Genomic DNA, 18,792 nt, shown 5'->3' on the forward strand with positions numbered 1-18,792 from the left:
ACACATGAACACACACACACACACAGAGAGAGAGAGAGAGAGAGAGATCTTCCATCCCTTGGGTCACTACCTAAATGGCTACAGTGGCTAGGGAGGCAAAATCCAGGAGTGAGGAGCCAGGAGCTTCATCTGGGTCTCCTGTGTGGGTTGCAGGGGTTCAAACACTTGGGCCATCTTCAGCTACTTTCCCAGGACACTTAGCGGGCTGCTACATCAGAAGTGAAGCACACGGGACTCAAACTGGTGCCTTTATGGGATGCTGGCATCCCAGGCAGCAGCATTACTCATTACACCACAAAGCCCCCCAGTTACCCCCCTCCATTTATAAACCTTAACAAGATAGTAAGGATTTTGAGAAATAGGAGTAAAATTTTTTTAAAAAGATATCAAAAGTCACCGTATTTTGGAAACCAATATACCATAACACAGATATTGCATCATGTGGAGAACTTCCATATAAGTTAAATAAGACTAATCAGTATTGCAAAAATCATATCAATGCATTTAAAAATTCCACAAGCAAAATTTCTGACTCAGACTTAGAAAATTCTAGACATTCAAGGAAGGTTGTTCCTCATTTTCCCAGACTCATCCAAAGTGGCAGTAAACAGAGAATATAGTTGAATTTCTTTTGAATTCATTGCTTTACATTAGTGACACAGTCAGATCATGTGGAAGGAAGTTAGCATAAATCTTTAATAAGAGATACAGGTATTTAAAGCAAAATATGAAAACAGAAGAGGTCAACAAACAGGATACATTAGAAAATGCAAAGATGATTTACCATTCCAAAATAATCCAAGTAAATGATTAATGTGTAAGAAAAATATAAGTAAATCACATGATCATTGAGATTAAATGTTGAAAAGCTTTTAATAAAACAGCTTATAACCATAAAAAGAACAGAAAAACGACAGCAATCCCCTAGTTGTAATTAAGACTCGCTACAGAGAAGTAATAATAAACAGCATAATTAACACAGAACACTAAACGATTTTTCCCTGGAAATAATCTTGGACAAGGTTTTCTCCTCTCTCTTAATTCAATATTGTCCTGGATGCATAATTAGGGAAATTTAACAAACAAAAAGAAATGTAAGGTATAGGGTCAGCTTTTAAGAAATAAAACTCTTAATGTATGTTAATGATACTAGTATACATAGATAAAATCCAACAAAGCCAAAACCAAATATGAGCTGATAGGTGAATTAAGCAAAATTATTGGGTACAGGATCAACACAATCAAGTGGGTTACCAGGTCCCCATAAAAGCAAATAGAAAACAATGGTAACAGACAAAGTAGAACCCAGAAAATGAATATCTGTATGAGAAATGCTCTTCAAAGCCATACTTAACAAAAGTCAAATGACCTGACAAATAAGCCAAGAACACAAAGAGAAAAAGGCCTAGAATCCAGTAAACAGTAAACTGTAACTCACCTGAAGCTCCAGTTTCAAGGTCTGAACAGGATCTCAGGAGATGGGATCCTGGGGCGGGGCAGCGCCCCCTGCTGTCGGGAAGGCCAAGTTTCAGGCCTGAGGCCAAGCCCCGCCTCTCACTCCCCCCACCCGGCGCAACCTCAAGGGCCCGCCCTCATGCTAGGGACGATGCTGATTGGGTACATCCTCTGTGACGTCGTGCGGCCTCTGTGACTGTGGAATCAGGCGCGCCACGGCAACAGGGCAGACCCTCGGGGATCCTCTTCCTGTTGCGGCGGAGTTCAGCTTCCGGTTCTGCTCCCAGAGCCCCGGTGGGCTCAGACGCTTCCACCCTGGACTCCCCTCAGCGCAGGCCCTGAGAGGACGCCCGGAGTCCCTGGACGCCGGCAGCGGGGAGTGTGAGGTCCCGGGCCCACAGGAGGGGAGGGGCGGGCAGCGGGCACCCTGGTGTGCGGCCCTGTCTCGGCCTGCAGCGACTCCGCCTGAGCCCGGCCTCACCTCTCCAGGTTGTGTGGGAGAAGGAGAATCTGAACCTCATGCCGACCTCAGTTCCTTGAGTTGGGCACCGGGCTCTCAGGTCCTTAGCTTTCCCTAGGGTCTGGGTCAGCGTTTTGTTGCTATGACGGAACAGCAGAGACTCAGTGGTGTATTTACCACACGCTTTTGGGCCGAGGACGAGGGCCAGGGTGTGGGGACGGAGTTTCTGCTGTGAGGCTTGGGATGGCACAGATCCCACGTGGACAACTGGAGTGTGGGGGAGGCCCACCCCAGGTGCTGTGAGCACCAAGACCTGGAGCCTGGGGCACCTGAGTGTGGGTGCAACAGGCCGCCTCCCAGCGCTCGTTCCACTCGTGTCTGGTAGAAATTTGCTTCCGTTTATTCACAGTCTGCCCACTTGTGTAGGAACTGTGCGCCAGGATTTGAATGGTACCCTGCGGTTTTCTTTGGTGGAACCTGAGTTTATTCAGTGATAAGATTTGTAGAAGGAAAGAGGATCTTTTGTTTTCTGCTAAGTTTGATTAATAATGTAAACACTAATGGAATGAGTACCCAGGTAAATAAATGGGCCTTGGTCAGTTCAGCGGTTTTTTTTATTTAATATTTATTTGTTTATTTGAAAAGCAGAGTTACAGAGAGGCAGAGGTGGAGAGAGAGAGAGAGCGAGAGAGAGAGGTCTTCCATCCATTGCGTCACTCCCCAGATGGCCACAATGGCCAGAGCTGTGCTGATCCAAAGCCAGGATCCAGGAAGTCCTTCCCTGTTTCCCAGGGGGGTGCAGGGCCCCAAGAACTTGAGCATCTCTCGCTTTGCCAGGCCATAGAAGAGAGCGGGATGGGAAGTGGAGCAGTGGGATGGGATCCAGTACCCACGTGGGATGCTGGGGCTGCAGGCGGCAGCTTTATCTGCTGTGCTGCATTGTTGGCCCCAGGGGTGGTCTTCTTGATCTCTTCTACCTCTGCCCCCACAGGTGAATGAGTCTGGGTTCTTTTTAATGTTTTTTTTTTTTTTGGTTGTTGTTTTTTGTTTTTTTGTGTGTTGCTTACTATCTATTACTCTCAGCAGTGAGTTTTTCTTGGTTTATTTTGTGATATTTGTGATAATATTTTACTTAATTTTTTCTCATGTGTTACTTCACAGTAATTTTTTAAAATAATGTGAAAATGTTGTTAGGCTATAGGTTGTGAATAAATTCTACTTCTATAGGCAATGTTAGTGGAGCACAAGGATTAGGTATCTAACTTCTCATGCTTATGCACTTACTTAGTTTTTGACTTCCCAGCACTTAGATTTACCTTATTTATTTACTCCACCTGGTGTTTACTGACATTTCTCTTTGGTACCATATTCCTAGTTACTAATGACCACTGGTTGAGTATTTGTACTGTGGGTCTATTTGTACTGATTACAAATGGTGGATTTGTATTTTTGCTTGGAGTTATGTAAGTTTTCTCTTACATATCTTTAATGCTCTATTGAGGGACATTGGTAGGAAGCCTTGTAATGCCTTCTTAGAGAACTGTTTGTTGTCTTACTGTGTAAGGCTTGTAGTAGTCTGACCTAAATTCTGATTAGTCTGAAATGAAAGCTGTTTTTCTACATTTCATTGGATTGGTATTGTAATGGACTATTTTTCTGCATATTTTTATTTTTAAGCAGTTGTGTATATGTGTATCTTAAGTTGAAAAGAATGGAATTTGGAAATATTTATATAATTTAAATGAACAAAGCAAGGCAGTTAGCATATCCATTAGGTTATGTACCTATTTTTCATGATGAGAATACTTAAAAGTCTAAACTCTTATTTATTTTTCTATTGTAGAACATATTGTTATTAACTAATCTCACCATGTGGCACAACAGATCTCTTGAATGTATTCCTACTATGCAAACCAATGTGATTGGCCACGATGACTTCAAATCCCCTTCATGTGTCTATATTTAAATGGTTTTTCTATAGACAGCACAAAGTTGGGTCTTGGTTTTATTTTTCCCATGTCAATCTCTATCTGTAGTGTATTTAGATCATGCACATTTAAAGTGATTATTGATGTAAGTGGGATAGTATGTAATGCGGTTGCAATTATTTTCTCTTATTCTTTTTTAAAAAGTCTTATTTATTGTATATTATATCTCTTATGTATCTCTTATGTATCTCTTATTATATATTATATATCTCTTATTATATATTATATCTTTTGTGTATATAAAGAGATTTGAAAATAAATCTTGATGTGAATGGAAGGGGAGAGGGAGCGGGAGAGGGGAGGGTTGTGGGTGGGAGGGAAGTTATGGGAGGGGGAAGCCATTGTAATCCATAAGCTATGCACTGGAAATTTATATTCATTAAATAAAAGTTAAAAAAAATCAAAAAAAAAAAGAAAGGCGAGGGTTATGGGTGGGAGGGAGGTTATGGGGGGGGAAGCCATTGTAATCCATAAGCTGTACTTTGGAAATTTATATTAATTAAATGAAAGTTAAAAAAAATTTAAAAAGTCTTATTTATTGATTTTTGTTTATTTGAAAGGCAGAAAGACAGAGGGAGGGAGATCTTCCATTGGCTGTTTCACCCCCTCTGGAAAAAAAAAAAAAGACCTACAACAGCTGCAACTCAGCCAGATTAAACACAGGAGCCAGGAAGACCATCCTGGTCTTGCACATGTATTGCAGGGACCCAATAACTTGAGCCATCACCTACTGCCTCCCAGGGGGTGCATTCAGAGGAAATTGAATCACAAATGGAGTTGTTGAACTCAAAGCTGGCAATCTGATATGGGACATGGTTATCAAAACTGGAGTGTCAATTTGTTAAGTCAACAACAGGAGTCACTGTGCACTTACTCCTCATGTAGGATCTCTGTCCTTAATGTGTTGCACAATGTGAATGAATGCTATAACTAGAACTCAAACAGTACTTTACACTTTGTTTTTCTATGTGGGTGCAAACTGTTGAAATCTTTACTTAATATATACTAAATTGATCTGTATATAAAGATAATTGAAAATGAATCTTGATGTGAATGGAATGGGAGAGGGAGTTGGTGATGGGAGGGTTGCGGGTGGGAGGGAAGTTATGGGGGGGAAAAGCCAGTGTAATCCATAAGCTGTACTTTGGAAATTTATATTCATTAAATAAAAGTAAAAAAAAAAAATGATGTGTTTAGCTGCTGCACCAAATGCCCATGCCGATTCTTGTTTTAAACATTTTTTGTAATCTTATTTTATATTTTAAAAATTTTATTCATTTATTTAATTCATTAAAGGCAGAGATACAGAGTGATCTGCCATGTGCCTGTTCACTCCTTAAATTTCTGCAAGATGGGGCCGACACTGTGGCATACCAGGTAGAGCTGCCACCTGTTAGGTTATTAGTTGCTGTTAATAGTCCCAGTGATCTATTATATTTCTGTGATATCAATTATCTCTGTTTTTTAAAAGATTTTATTTATTTGGGTGACAATTATATACAGGGAGAGAGAGAGAGAAAGGTCTTCCATCTACTGCTTCACTCCCTAAATGGCTCCAAGGGCTGGAAGGTGGTCTGATCCAAAGCCAGGAGCCAGGAGCTTCCTCCAGGTCTCCCATGTCAGTGCAGTAGCCCAAGGACTTGAGCCATCTTCCACTGCTTTCCTAGGCCATAAACAGTGAGCTGGATTGGAAGTGGAGCAGCCAGGTGACAAACCAGTGTGGATATGAGATGCAGGTGCTGCAGGTGGAGTCTTAGCCCAGTGTCGCACAGTGCTGGCCCCCAGCCATGGCTTTTAATTTCTGTGTGTGTCTGATAATTGTGGGGGCCTTCTAGTTGGCTGTAGGAAATATAAGCAGAGATAAGAGTGCATTGCTTTGCTAAGGTGGCTATAACATAAGACTGTAGAATATGGGGCTTGAATCAGAGCAATATATTTCTCATAGTTCTAGATTAAATAATTGAGAGCAAGGTGATAATGGGTTTGGTTGCTCCTGAGACCTCTCTTTGGTTACCACATAGCCACCATCTTGCTGCACCCTTACATGGTATTTCCTCTGTCTATGTGCATCCCTCCTTATAAGAACAGTGATCAGTTTAAATCAGGGCTTCAGGCTTATGATATCATTTGATGTCAATTATCTGCTTAAAGTCCTATCTCTAAACAGTGTCACATTGGTTGTTAGCATTGCCTTGGTAACATGTTAAGGACAAATAGATTTTTTTGTTGGTTTTGTTCTATTTAGAAATCAGAATCTAAAATAATATATATTGTTTCTAAATATCCAGATTGCAAATAATAGGATTAATAAGCTTTATTAATGAGAATAGGAATCTTGAGGGGCTGGTGCTGTGGCTCAGCAAGTTAGAGCCACAGCCTGCACAGCCAGCATCTCATATGGGCACCGGGTGCAGTCCTGGCTGCTACATTTCCAGTCCAACTCCCTGTTAATGCTCCTCAGAAAGCAGCAGAGGACAGCCCAAGTGCATGGGCCCCTGCACTCACATGGGATACCCGGAAGATCCTCCTGGTTGCTGGCTTCGGGCCAGCTCAGTCCTGGCTGTTGTGACCCTTTGGGGAGTGAACCAGCAGATGAAAGATCTCTCTCTGTCATCTTCCCTCCTCTTTCTCTGTAACTCTGCCTTGGAAATAAATAATCTTTTTTAAGAAAAGGAATCTTGAATGTTCTCAATGTATGTTAGACTATAAATTCACCACCTTATTAATAGATATTAGACTATAACCTATTATACAGTCTAAGTATCTATGCTTCACTAAGTTACATAGGTTAAGGTCACTACCACCTTCTTACACAACATTCTAAGCCCTTAGATAATCTTTCTTCATAATTCATAACAAAGGGTACATGTATCTCAGTGATCAGGAAAGCATTTAAAACAATTTTGTAACAATTATTTATGGAATGATTAACTTATTAGATGGTGTCCAAAAAATGAGACATTATAGGGAAAACCATGGCTTAGGTATCAATAACCCCAATTTAAATTTCAGCCTTGCCTATTTCTTGCTATTTTTTTAATCTTTTTTTTTCTTTTTGACAGGCAGAGTGGATAGTGAGAGAGAGAGACAGAGAGAGGTCTTCCTTTTTGCCATTGGTTCACCCTCCAATGGCTGCTGCGGCTGGCGCATCTTGCTGATCCGAAGCCAGGAGCCAGGTGTGTCTCCTGGTCTCCCATGTGGGTGCAGGGCCCAAGGACTTGGGCCATCCTCCACTGCCTTCCTGGGCCATAGCAGAGAGCTGGCCTGGAAGAGGGGCAACTGGGATAGAATCTGGCGCCCCAACCGGGACTAGAACCCGGTGTGCCAGCGCCGCAAGGTGGAGGATTAGGCTGTTAAGCCACAGTGCTGGCCTATTTCTTGCTATTTTACTAAGAGTAAAGTGTTTATCTTCTCTGAGCCTGTTTGTTCTTTACGTAAATCACAAAATGCTTGTCATTAAAAAATATTGAAGTGTGGAAACTGCAGTACATCATAGCTGTTCAATACATGTTTCTTTATATTATCTAAACTTTCATTATCCCTGTTGGTACTATTAAAGCTGATGACATCATAATACTGTTATTCAGAAGCTGTTGTAGATGCTCTCAAAAGTGCTTTCATACAAACTCTCAGCGCCACTGTGACACTTACCCACCGGGATTTCTTTTCTACCTATATTGTTATTAAGCCCTGCCTTCTTACTTGAGATTAATGAAGGGCTTTTCAGTACGAAATAAAGAGAAGTGGTGCGGGGAATAACATTTATTAATTTGCATATCTCTTTAATCATTATGTAAGGTTCACACTTGAAATACAAGGTTAATAAGATCATACTTACTGCCAATCCACGTATCATTTGTTCTCAAATATTAGCTCTAAAAAGGAATATACCTTTTAATTCCAGTCTCCAGAAAATTTAACTAAAGTGTATGTATACATGGTACACATAATAAAAGTGTGTATATACAGATTATATTTTAATTAAACTTTAATTTTTTCAATTAAATAAAAAATTTTAAGAAGTGAAATTAGGGCTGTTGGTAGGTTTTAAGCAGGGTTTTTTGTGTTCCATTTTTAAAAGAGCACATACATTGTTGAGACTAGACAGCAGAGGGGTAAGTGTAAATGGTAATACCAGTTAAGAGATAGTAGAAGTTCTTCCAGAGAGAGCTAATGGTATCTTGAACCAGGGAGGAACAATGGAGAAACTGAGATCCTCACTGTATTTGCAATATATTAAAAAAAAAAAACTCAATCATAAGATTAGTGAGTGATTTTATGTTACAGAATAGTCATACTTAAATATGACTTCTAGGTTTTTATATTGGGCTGGAAGGTGGTTTTATTTGCCTTAATAAGGGAAAACATAAAGAAGAGTAAAGTTAGATAAAGTGGTTAGGAATTATATAGTAGAGTAGGAAGTTGGTAACATTGGTGCAAATGAGGGCTATGAAAAGAACCAGACTTTACAAGAAGAGGGAGAATATTTTCAAGGTAAATGGAAAGATGCTTCCACGTATTTGATTTGGAGGAGTGAAAAAATTGGGGAGAGGTGAAAAAAATGTAGACAGTTCTCACCTTATGAGGGTTCAATTATGGGTTTTTCTACTTTATGGTAAGGCAAACGTGATATATATTCAGTAGAAGTTATTGCAGTTTTCATTTGGTCTTTTCTTAGGATATTAACATGTACAATTCTGGACAATAGCAGCAAGTCACAGCTCCCCATGAGCCACATGTACACAGAGAGAAACAACTGATTCTGTACAGTGTGCTGTGTGAAGCTATAATGTTCAGTAAGACAAATGCACTCACTGACTTTTCCTTTAGTTGTTTTTTCAGAGTTTTTAAAGAAGCCAACTAGGAAAATTGACAACAAAAGATAAAGCCACATAGTCAGAGACCAAGTGGCATGGGATGAGCTAAAGACTGGGCCCCTCTATGTCTTCAGAGCTGCTGGTTTAAGGTTGATATTTCTGAGTATGTTGGCTTGAATAGCAAGAGTCATGTTATTTCTCTCTCTCTCTCTCTCTCTCTCTCTCTCTCTCTCTCTCTGTGTGTGTGTGTGTGTAAAATGTAAAATATCTTGTATTGAAATAAAATGGGTTGACAACATGGGGGTTAGGCCCACTTCTTTATTGGACCAGCCTCCCTGCAGGCTCACTAGCTTGAACAGCATGGAACCCTTGGATCTGTCCAGCCTCTGCTGCAAGGGGGAGTCGATATTAAATGCTGGCATCATGGTGGGTGAAGGTCAGAGGCATGGGGATAGTAACCACTTGAATAAGAGGTCCTGTACCCTGTGGTCCAGACCCTCGCATTACCTGCCTGCTGCTCTCTTGTTCTGGAGTGGTAACTTGCGTCTTTGGATAAGGTGGTTTTTGTTTTTTGCTTCTTTTCTAGTTCTTTTATTTCTTGTCAAATTGCAGTTTCTTGTAGGTTGCTTTGATATGACCTTAACCCTTCACCTTCACCAATCCCAGTTCCTGGGAAATGTTGTCTGGGACTTTGCCTGCAGCAGAGTTACTCTCAGATGACAACCTGTGCTACTCTCAGAGTCCTCCTCTGGCCTTCCTGCCTTGATCAGGGGAGCAGGAGGCCCTGTATTTCCAGGGTGTGCTTGGAGGGAACATTTCCCCCTGGCAGGGGATGGGAGTTCTAAACTAGAAAAATTTTTACACACACACTCTCTCTCTCTTTCATCCTTTCAAATACATACATGTTATAAAGTCCTAAAGGTAAACCTTAGACTTTAATCTAAGCAAGCATTCTTTCAGCACTTGAGGCCTTGGCTTCTGTGGGCAGCCCGTTATCTCGCACCTGTCTGTGATTGTAACCCAAGCTCTGTATATGCCCTTGAAAATCAAAGAAATTATAATTAGAAAAACTGGACAACAGACTTTTCATTGTAAGAAGAAAGAATCATTGTGTGACATGATATAAAAATAAAGTCTGGTGCTCGAAAGCCAGAGCCATGGCATCAGCCTTGCTGTGAGTGTGTCTCTCATTTCTTCGAGCACCAACACCTCTCACATGTTGGGGCCTCTGGACTGGCTGGAGCTGGTCTGTGGCAACATGGACAGTCTAGTCTTGCAATATGATTTCTAGTGGCAGGTTTCCAATCATGGGGTAGCAACTTAATCTGTATGAGATTAATGCTGGAGACTAAGGTCCAAGATAGGGTTGCTCAACCATGTCTATGTGGCCAAACTTGAAAAAAGACTTTTACACACAAGATCAGGTGAGATTGTTCATGTTTAGTGGGTATTGTCCCACACTGTGATTAGGAGAAATAGGTAATGACTAGCGGACTACAGGAAGAGAAAAGCTGGCAGTACATGCTGGATGGATTATGGACCTTACTCTGTGAATCTACTTCCTGAGAGCATCATAGTGGATTATTATATAGTAATGAATAGGAACATGAGCATGAAGACTGTTCTGAATTAATCCCATTATGGAGTAACTGAAAATGACAATCACAATGAAACACTTTACATCAATTACAGTGCCCATTATGGAAAAAAAATGTGTTGACAAGGCTGGAGAAGAATATTTGCTGCTGGTGTGAATGTACACAAAACATTTGTCTTCTTCCTACTTATTTCTAAGAACATTATGTCTTCAACATCCATTCATGTTGTAGTGTTTATCAAAATTTTATCAAATTATCAAAATATCACAGTAATATTCCATTGTATGTGTCTGTTGTTTGAATATCATTTATTGGGGACAATTACCAATTTGAGATATTAAAGAGAGTGGAAAGTTAATCTGACTTGTATTTAGGGGGGGTTAAGAGGTGAAATAAGATTGGATGAGGTCATCAGGGTGGATCTCTCAGGATTGGCTGAATACTGGTGACTTTAAAAGACACCAAAGAGGCACTTGCATGCTCCCTTTCTCTTGCCACGTGAAGCCCTGTGCTTCCCTCTGGACTTTTCCAATGACAATGCCATCCCTAGAAGCAGCCCTTCAGTACGGTTGTCCATGTAGGCTCCATCATTTTAAAACTTTCTACTTATTTATTTTATTTGAAAGGCAAAAGAGACAGAAGGAGTGACAGAGGCAGACATACGACTGTCAGCTTATTTACTCCCCACACAACCAGCAATGCCAGGCCTGTCCCAGGATGAAGCCAGGTGTCTAGAATTCAATCCAGGTCTCCAACGTGGGTGACAGGAACTCAAGGACTTGAGGAAACACCTGCCAATTCCTAGTGTTTGCATTAGCAGGAAGCTGGGATTGCAAGCCCACTCCAAATGGATTCACATGAGGCAAGAAGAATAACTCAAATTTACTATTGATTTAATTTTTATTTGAAAGGCAGAGAGAGAAGAAAAGATCTTCTATTCTATGATTCACTAGCCAGATGCTCACTTCAGCCAGAGCTGGGCCAGGAGAAATCCAGGAGTCTGAAATTTCATTAGTGTTGCTAAATGGGTGGCAGGGACTAAAGCAATTTCATTACATGCTGCCTTCCAAGGTGAACATTAGCAAGAAGGTGGGTGATGTGGAGATTATCAAGGACCCAAATCAGGTACTTTGATAAGGGATGTTGACATCCCAAGTGGCAAGTTATATTTTTGTGCCAAAAGCCACTAGCTGAAGGTATAGCTGAGCTATTTACCAAACCCTTAACACAGGTAAGAGCATTAAAACTGTGTTCCCAGTGTTGTTATGTACTTTTCTCTTGATAACGGTACACATGTATTGCTCCAACTCCAGAATGCTTTTTCCTGCTGTTATGTGCCAGCACATCTCAGGAGGAATCAAAACTCATCAATGGGTTACTGCATTATTCCAAATATTTTAAAAGAGTGACATTATTATTATAAAAATAAATTTTGGCGCCGGTCCAGCCGGCCCAGGTGAGAGAGCATGCGCGGTGGAGCCGCTCAGATCGCCCGGGCCCCTTACGCTGCCGCCTCCGCCCGCGCCCCCGCCGGGCCGGGATGGCCGCAGCCCGCGGCTGAGCGAGCCCGGGGGCCGCCTGGGCCGGGCCGCACCGCGCACCCGCAGCGGCCGCCCCCTCTGGCCCGGGTCTCCCCAGGCGCTGCGGGCCCATGCGGCCCGGATGGCGGTCGCGGCGGCAGGGGCAGGGGCTGGGGCCAGCGCGGCCACCACTGACGGGCAGCCCCGCGCCCCGGCAGGTGAGCAAGGGGGCGCGCAGGGAGCGGCGCGAGCGGACGGCCCGGCCCGCACACGGGGCTGGGGGTGCGGACTGCGGGGACCCCGTGGCTCGGCTCCCAGTCTGGGGCGGGCGGGCGAGTGAGGGTGGGGTCGGGGGCGGCAGGTCCGCCGTGCGCGCAGGCCCCTGTCCTGCGCCGGGGTCCGGCGGGGGTGGCCCGGGGCCGACGGGGCGCGCGCGCCTCTGCCGCTTCGGACCCCCACGTGCGCCGCCCTGGAGGGTGGGAGCAGGGACAGCGGGGCCCCTCCCCAGCCGCTAAGGCGCCGCCCAGCCGTGCGCAAAGCGAAACACCTGTCAGGGGCGCGCTCCCTGTGCCCCACCGCGGCCGGGGACACGGCGTCCTCCGGGGAGCGCTGGCAGCCAGAGGGCGTGGAGCGGGGGGGGGGGGGGGGGGGTCCCTTAAGGGCACGGGCGGGATGCGGCGGGGGCGAGGCTTGCGGCCATCCGAGGCGACTCCGGGTGGGGCAGGACCCCTGTGCCCCGGAGAGGGCTCCGGGGTTGGGAGGGATGGGGGGCGGGGGGCTGCGGCCAGTGGGCAGGGCTGGGCTACTGGGAAACAGCCTCTGCTGGGGGCACGGCTGGCACCGCGGGTCACTGGCCGGGCTGAGGAGCCAGGTCAGAGCCAGGCCAGACCCCCGCCCTCCCAGACTCTGTGTCCTGGCCCCCCAGGCCCAGAGCCCCAGTGGGCCACACCGGCTGGGCTTCTGTCCCCCAGCCTCGCCCACCCCCACCCCCAGCTCCCTTCCCGGGGGCCGGCCGCCCCAGTGGCCTGCACAGAGCCACTCGCTGGGTGCGGGGGAGAAACCCAGGCCTCCCCTGGCCGCGGGCTCCGCGTGTGAGATTCCACCACCTGGTGGTCCTGCCAGGCCCCAGGGACCTGCAGGGCTGTGGCCAGGAGCCAGCCACAGGACGGCTCCAGATGTCTGGGGAAGAGGCGGGCGCCAGAGCTGCGTGGAGTCAGCGCTCCTGGGCCCTGGCCCTCAAGGACACAGAGCCCAGAGGGAGGACCTCTCAGGGTGCCAGGGTAAGGGCGACTCCCAGGGGGAGGGCCCTTGACGCTGGGGCTCTGAGGGGTGAATAGGAGTTTTCTGGGTTGGGGAAGAGGGGACAGCGATGGCACACGCAGAGGTCTGAAGAGGGCAGACGGCACGGCTGGGCATGGCACCATCGAGGTGTCCTGCGAGTGTGGGAGGGAGGGATTGTCCCAGGGGCCCCTTTGAGGCCTCAGCCACAGGACGCCCAGGAACCCGGCCATGGAGCATTGGGGGGGGGGGGCCTGGGTTCCCGGGAAGCCGGGCGGGGTTAGGCCCCGCACTCCCGGCCATGTTCCCGGGGGGCCATGCCCCCGCGGCTCAGCCGTGCCAGGCCTCATCAGGCTGATCCCGTCACGCCCCGCCCCCACCCCACACCTGCGGGGCCCAGGGCCACCCGACTCGCCCAGCGTGGAACTAGGAACCAAGAGAGACGCCTCTGCTCCGCCACACACACGCAAGCCCATGCATGCACGGCAGCGACAGGGCTACAGGCCCCCACCCGCCCGCCCAGACCTTCCCTGAAGGCCTCTTTCCCGCCCTCCCGTCTCACCTGTATGCCTCCTCCTACGAGCAGCCCTCCGGCCTGCACACACACGCACACGCACCCCGGCACGGCGGCCTCGTTTCGGTCCGGGTTCTTGCATGGCCAACACTGAACCGGCCTCCCCTGTGTTTCAGTGCCTGTCCCCTCACGGGGCGGTGGCCACCAAGCCCTGGCCCCCAGCCCTGTGGGCCCCTCCCTTGCCCGTTCTGTGCTCTGGGGTGCCCTGCCCCCTCCTCACACCAGGCCTCCCCCCGGCCCTGGCCCCGGGCCCTGGGCCTCTCTGCCCCCAGTCCCGCCTGGGGCTCCAGGGGGTGGGGGTGCGGCCCCCCGCTGAGCCCCCTTTGTGCTGTGTGGCCTGGGGCGAGGGGCTCTGCCTCTGAACCCAAGCTTCCTGCCCTGGGAAGGTGGAGCAGAAGAGACTGGGGCGGAGCCAAGGAGACTGGGGCGGGGCCAAGGAGACCGGGGGCGGGGCCGAGGACAAGGGATGGAGCTGAGGAGACTGGGGCGGGGCCAAGGAGACTAGGGGTGAAGCTGAGGATGCTGGGGACGGGGCCGAGGAGACCAGGGGCGGGGCCGAGGAGACTGGGGCGGAGTCCTGGGCTGAGAGAGGCTGAGAAGGAGCCCGAGAGGGTGGAGCTGTGGCCATGGCAGCTAAGACCCCTACATCCTGTACTGGGGTGCGGCTTCCATCCGGGCTCCTCCACGCCCCCCACCCGTCGCCCAGGTCCTGCTAATGCGCCCCTGGGGAGGCAGCAGGGGGCGGCTCCACTAAGCCCCACCCAGGCTGTGGAAGAGGGGGCGTTGGGCCTGGGGCTTTGAGGGGTGGGCAGGAGCTTCCCTGGCCACCTGTACATAAGCCCCAGGCGGCTGCCTCCACCGCGCTGGCCCCCGAGGCGCTCTCACGTCCGGGAACGTCCATCCTGAGCTCGAAGCCACGGGGACTTCCCGGGGTCTCGGGGACACCGGTGCCACCTGCTTCACCTGGAGACACCGGCGCGGGGCTGTGGCCTGGTGCTCGGAGCAGCGGGGCGGGGGCGGCAGACGCAGCACCCCGGCCCCCTCCCCCGCGGGGGAGGGGCAACGTCTAGTGGCTGCGGAGTCTGCCTTGGTCCACCGAGCAGCGGAGTCTCGCCGTGGGCAGGGCCCGTCCCTCAAGGGCCCTAGGTTTCCCCATCCGTGGAACCCCAGGGAACCCCCAAGGAGCCGCCCACTGATGGGGGAGACCGAGGCCGGGCGCGTGCGTCCGTGTAGTGGCGGCCGCCCCGGGGCTGCGGGAAGGGAGAGGTCCCCTGAGCCCCGGATCAGCAGACAGGGGAGCGGGGGAGCTTCCTGGGGGAGGGGCTTCGGAGGCAGGGCGCTGCGGGACATGTAGGAGTTCTCTCCCTGGGAGCAGTCACCAAGGCCGTTCTGCCTGGGGTGTTCCCTGGGGAGGGGCTCCAGGGCGTCGCCTGGCCTAGGGGAGGCGAGCAAGGTCCGCCCACACCAGCGAGGAAGCCGCGGACCCGCAGGACCTGCCCAGCCTCAGTCTCCCCTCCCGCTCCGCTCCAGCGCTCGGGGTGCCATGGGCTCCAGCCAGAAGCAGAGGTGTGGCCCAGACACCTCTCGTGGGCAATGCCCAGGTGGGCGTGGCCGCGCCCTGGCTCCCCGGGCCCCCACGGTGACCCCCACACGGAGAGGCCTTTGCTACGCAGGCTTGTCAGCCCCCCGCCGTAGCTGGGGGGTCCCTAGGTCACTCTCAGCTCCTGGCAGTGGTGGGCAGCCGCGGCCCGAGGCGCCCTGCCCGCTGACGGGGGAGGGGTCCAGGGAGCCCCCGCGCCTGGGCCCCTCCGTCCATTCAGTGCGGACCCGCGCGTCAGGTTCCCTCTGCGCGCAGTTGTGGACTGGGGTTGGGCACAGGGTGCGAGGTCAGCCCCTGGCTCAGGGAGGAAACGCCTCCTTCCAGAGCCTACGCCTGCCTCCGCAGCGCCTCTGCATGCCCGGGTCTGGTGCCCCAGGGAACAGGGACCCTGGGTGTGGGGTGGGCGTTAGCACGCGCCTGAGACCCCTGCACCCCACAGCTCCAGCCCCAGCTCTGCCTCTCATCCCAGCTCCCTGCGAATGCACGCCGGGGAGGCAGCGGTGATGGGCCAGGAGCTGGGGTTCCTGGCGCCCATGGGAGCCCCGGGTGGAGCTCCTGGCTCCTGGCTCCAGCCCGGCCCAGCCTTCGTCCTTGGGGGCATTTGGGGAGTGACCCAGCAGGTGGAGAGCTGCTCCCGCGCCCCGCATTCGCAGGGATAAGGGTACCCTGCAGGGGAGGAGGGAGAGGCTGGTCCAGTCCCTGCCCATGCAAATCGTGCGCAAGTGAGATGCAAATTTATGCAAACGAAATTCAGCTGGCTGGCGAGCGCAGATAAGCGCGTGCCCGCGGTGCGTGCATCGGGGCGCCCCAGCGTCTGCCTGGGCTTGCAGCGCCGCGTGTAAATGTGTACGCCGGGCTGGCGGCCATGCTTCGTGGCCGACACCTGGCGGCCAGACGGAGAATGCAAACGGTGCACTCCCCGCGCAGAGTGCCGGACCCCGCGCTGGCCTGCGGCTGGGGGAGGAGCGGCGGTCAGGGGCGGCTTCCCGGAGGAGGCGCTGCGCGTGGGGAATGGGAATGGGGAGGGAGGGAAGGCAAGGCCGGAGGAGACGCCCGGCGGGGGCCTCGCCGCGCTCCGAGGCTGGGGAAGGGGCGGGAAGGCCCCCGGGGCCTCTCTGGGCAGGGGACAGAGCCCTGCCTCCCGCGGCACCCCTGGCACCCCGGCCCCACAGCGCCACCTGCTGGGGACGCCCCTGCCCCGGGCAGCAGGCTGCAGCCGTGCTGTTGCTAGGCGACCTGGAGCTCGGTCCAGCCTCGGGCCTTGCACTGGAGCTGGGCCAGCGCCTACCATCCGTCATGCCTGGACTCTGTGATCAGCTCCTGCGGGAAGCACCCTGGGCCACCCCTCCCCCATGGGGTGGCGTCCCTGTACCCCGGCACTCAGCCCGGCACCCCGCAACCTGGCTCGGTGGATCCTTCCTGCGTCTCCCGTGGGCGCCATGGGTCAGGAAGCAGGAGCCGTCCGAAGCCGGGGGCCCAGCTGTGTCCGCGGCGCGCGGCTGACCCTCCCCTGCCCGCAGGCCCAGCCTGCAGCGCTGGAAGGCGGCGGCCTTGGCCTGGGCGCTGTGCAGTTCTCTGCTGACCTTCTGGATGTGCCCAGAGGGCCTCGGACCCGCGCTGGCCCCGCTGCGCCGCCCGCCTCGGACCCTGGACGCCCGGATTGCCGGCCTGGCCCAGTACCGGGCACTGTTGCAGGGCGGGCCGGCCCCAGGTCCGCGCCTTCGGGCAGGGCCTCGGAGGCGGCGCGCGCTCCAGCACTCTGGCGCGCGGCCATGTGGGCTGCGCGAGCTCGTAGTGCGCGTGAGCGAGCTGGGCCTGGGCTACCCATCGGACGAGGCGGCGCTGTTACACTACTGCGCAGGCGTGTGCGAGGCGGCCACGCGCGTCCACGACCTCGGGCTGTGGCGCCTGCGCCAGCAGCGGCGCATACAGCGGGATCGCGTGCGCGCGCAGCCCTGCTGCCGCCCGACGACCTATGAGGAGAAGGTGTCCTTCCTGGACGTGCACAGCCGCTACCACACGGTGCGCGAGCTGTGGGCTCGCGAGTGCGCCTGCGTGTGACCCTACCTCACCGGGCCCGATGGCACGCCGCGATGGACTGCGCGTGCGCAGAGGACGGCCTCGTGGCTGGGGGACTCGGGATAACCACCTTGAGCTAAAGCGTGGGAACTCCTCGGAAAAAAATTTAATGGGCAGCCACTCCTCATTTTATACTCTGCATGTAAATAAAATGTAGAATAAAGATTTAAAAGTGAGGACATAGAAGTAACAGGATTTGACACCAGATGGCTTTATTACATGAAAGAGGAAGGAGTCCAAGGAAAAAATCGTATTTTGGTACTGTGGGTCAGGCTAGCTGGTAGTAATGCCTTACGCAAGCATAAAAGAAGAATGAATGCTATGGTTTTCATTTCAGATTTGCTGAGCTTGAGATGCCATTTGCAAAGCTACAAAGAATCTCTCAGTAGAGTAGAAAACATGGTCTACAGTTATATTTAAGGCTTAAGCTGTAAGGAAACAGGAGCAACAGATCACAGCCAGATATGTCAAGGAGGATTGCATGATGGGATAAATCAGAGACCTCACGGAATAGTGAATGTGTTACCAGTAGAAAAATACAATTCCAGGAGAAATACAAGAAATCAATAATAAGGTCAAGAGAGGAACAAACAGATGAGAATTTTCAAGGGACAATCATGTATACTAGTTTTAAATATGGCAAAGACAAAAAGTGAGAGGTAACCATTTGGCCTAGTGCTTATTATGTCAGTTAAGATTGTACCTTTGGGGCTGATGTTGTGGTGTGTGCGTTACACTACCAACTGCAGAGCTGGCATCCCATATGGGCACCAGTTCAAGTCCTGACTGCTTTACTTCCAACCCAGCTCGTGCACCTGGGAAAACAGTGTACAGTGGCCCAAGCCCTTGGGTCCCTGCACCCATGTAGGAGACATGGAAGAAGTCCCTGGCTTCTGGCTTTCGTCTGGTCCAGCCCTGGCCATTGTGGTCTATTGGAGAGTAAACTAGCAGGTGGAAGATCTGTCTATCTCTGTCTCTCTCTCCCCTCATCTTTCTGCAACTCTGCCTTTCAAATAAAATGAAAAAGCTTTAAAAGGTTTGGACTTTTACTAGATTTTCTGCCTTCATATGCTTTCATGATGCTGAATATCCTTCTCTGGTTCTGTGTTTCAGTACATCCTTAGGTATGTAATTTGTAAAAGTGGATGAATGGCGACTAATTCTTTCCATTTGTTTGGAAGGCCTTTATTTCACCTTCACTTATAAGTGAGAGCTTTTCTGAGAATGATATTTTGTGTTGAAAGGGTTTTGATTTTGTTTTTCCTTTTTTTTTTCATTTTTATTTTTGGACTTGGACCATTTCTCTGCATTCTCTCCTAGCTTGTAGGGTTTCTGATGAGATATCAGCTGATAATTTAATTTGAGACTTTTGAAGTTAAGCTGGCATTTCTCTCAGGTACATTTTAGGAGCTTTGCTTTATGT

The 18,792-nt window shown here is 50.4% G+C and overlaps 2 protein-coding genes across 2 annotated transcripts; one reads left to right on the forward strand and one right to left on the reverse strand.

Moving 5' to 3' along the window:
• Positions 1-1,597: 1,597 nt before the first annotated feature.
• LOC133755437 (basic proline-rich protein-like) lies at positions 1,598-16,581 on the reverse strand. The gene is made up of 5 exons (XM_062185547.1): positions 16,036-16,581; positions 15,360-15,535; positions 14,576-15,125; positions 11,824-12,567; positions 1,598-1,936 (listed from the first exon to the last, which is right to left on the reverse strand). Exons 1-5 carry the CDS (start codon positions 16,579-16,581, stop codon positions 1,598-1,600), a joined length of 2,355 nt encoding a protein of 784 aa, XP_062041531.1.
• Positions 16,582-16,586: 5 nt separating this feature from the next.
• LOC133755438 (neurturin-like) lies at positions 16,587-17,351 on the forward strand. The gene is made up of 2 exons (XM_062185548.1): positions 16,587-16,720; positions 16,811-17,351. Exons 1-2 carry the CDS (start codon positions 16,587-16,589, stop codon positions 17,349-17,351), a joined length of 675 nt encoding a protein of 224 aa, XP_062041532.1.
• Positions 17,352-18,792: the final 1,441 nt, after the last annotated feature.

The sequence above is a fragment of the Lepus europaeus genome, unplaced genomic scaffold, assembly GCF_033115175.1.
Source record: "Lepus europaeus isolate LE1 unplaced genomic scaffold, mLepTim1.pri SCAFFOLD_47, whole genome shotgun sequence".
Taxonomy (NCBI): domain Eukaryota; kingdom Metazoa; phylum Chordata; class Mammalia; order Lagomorpha; family Leporidae; genus Lepus; species Lepus europaeus.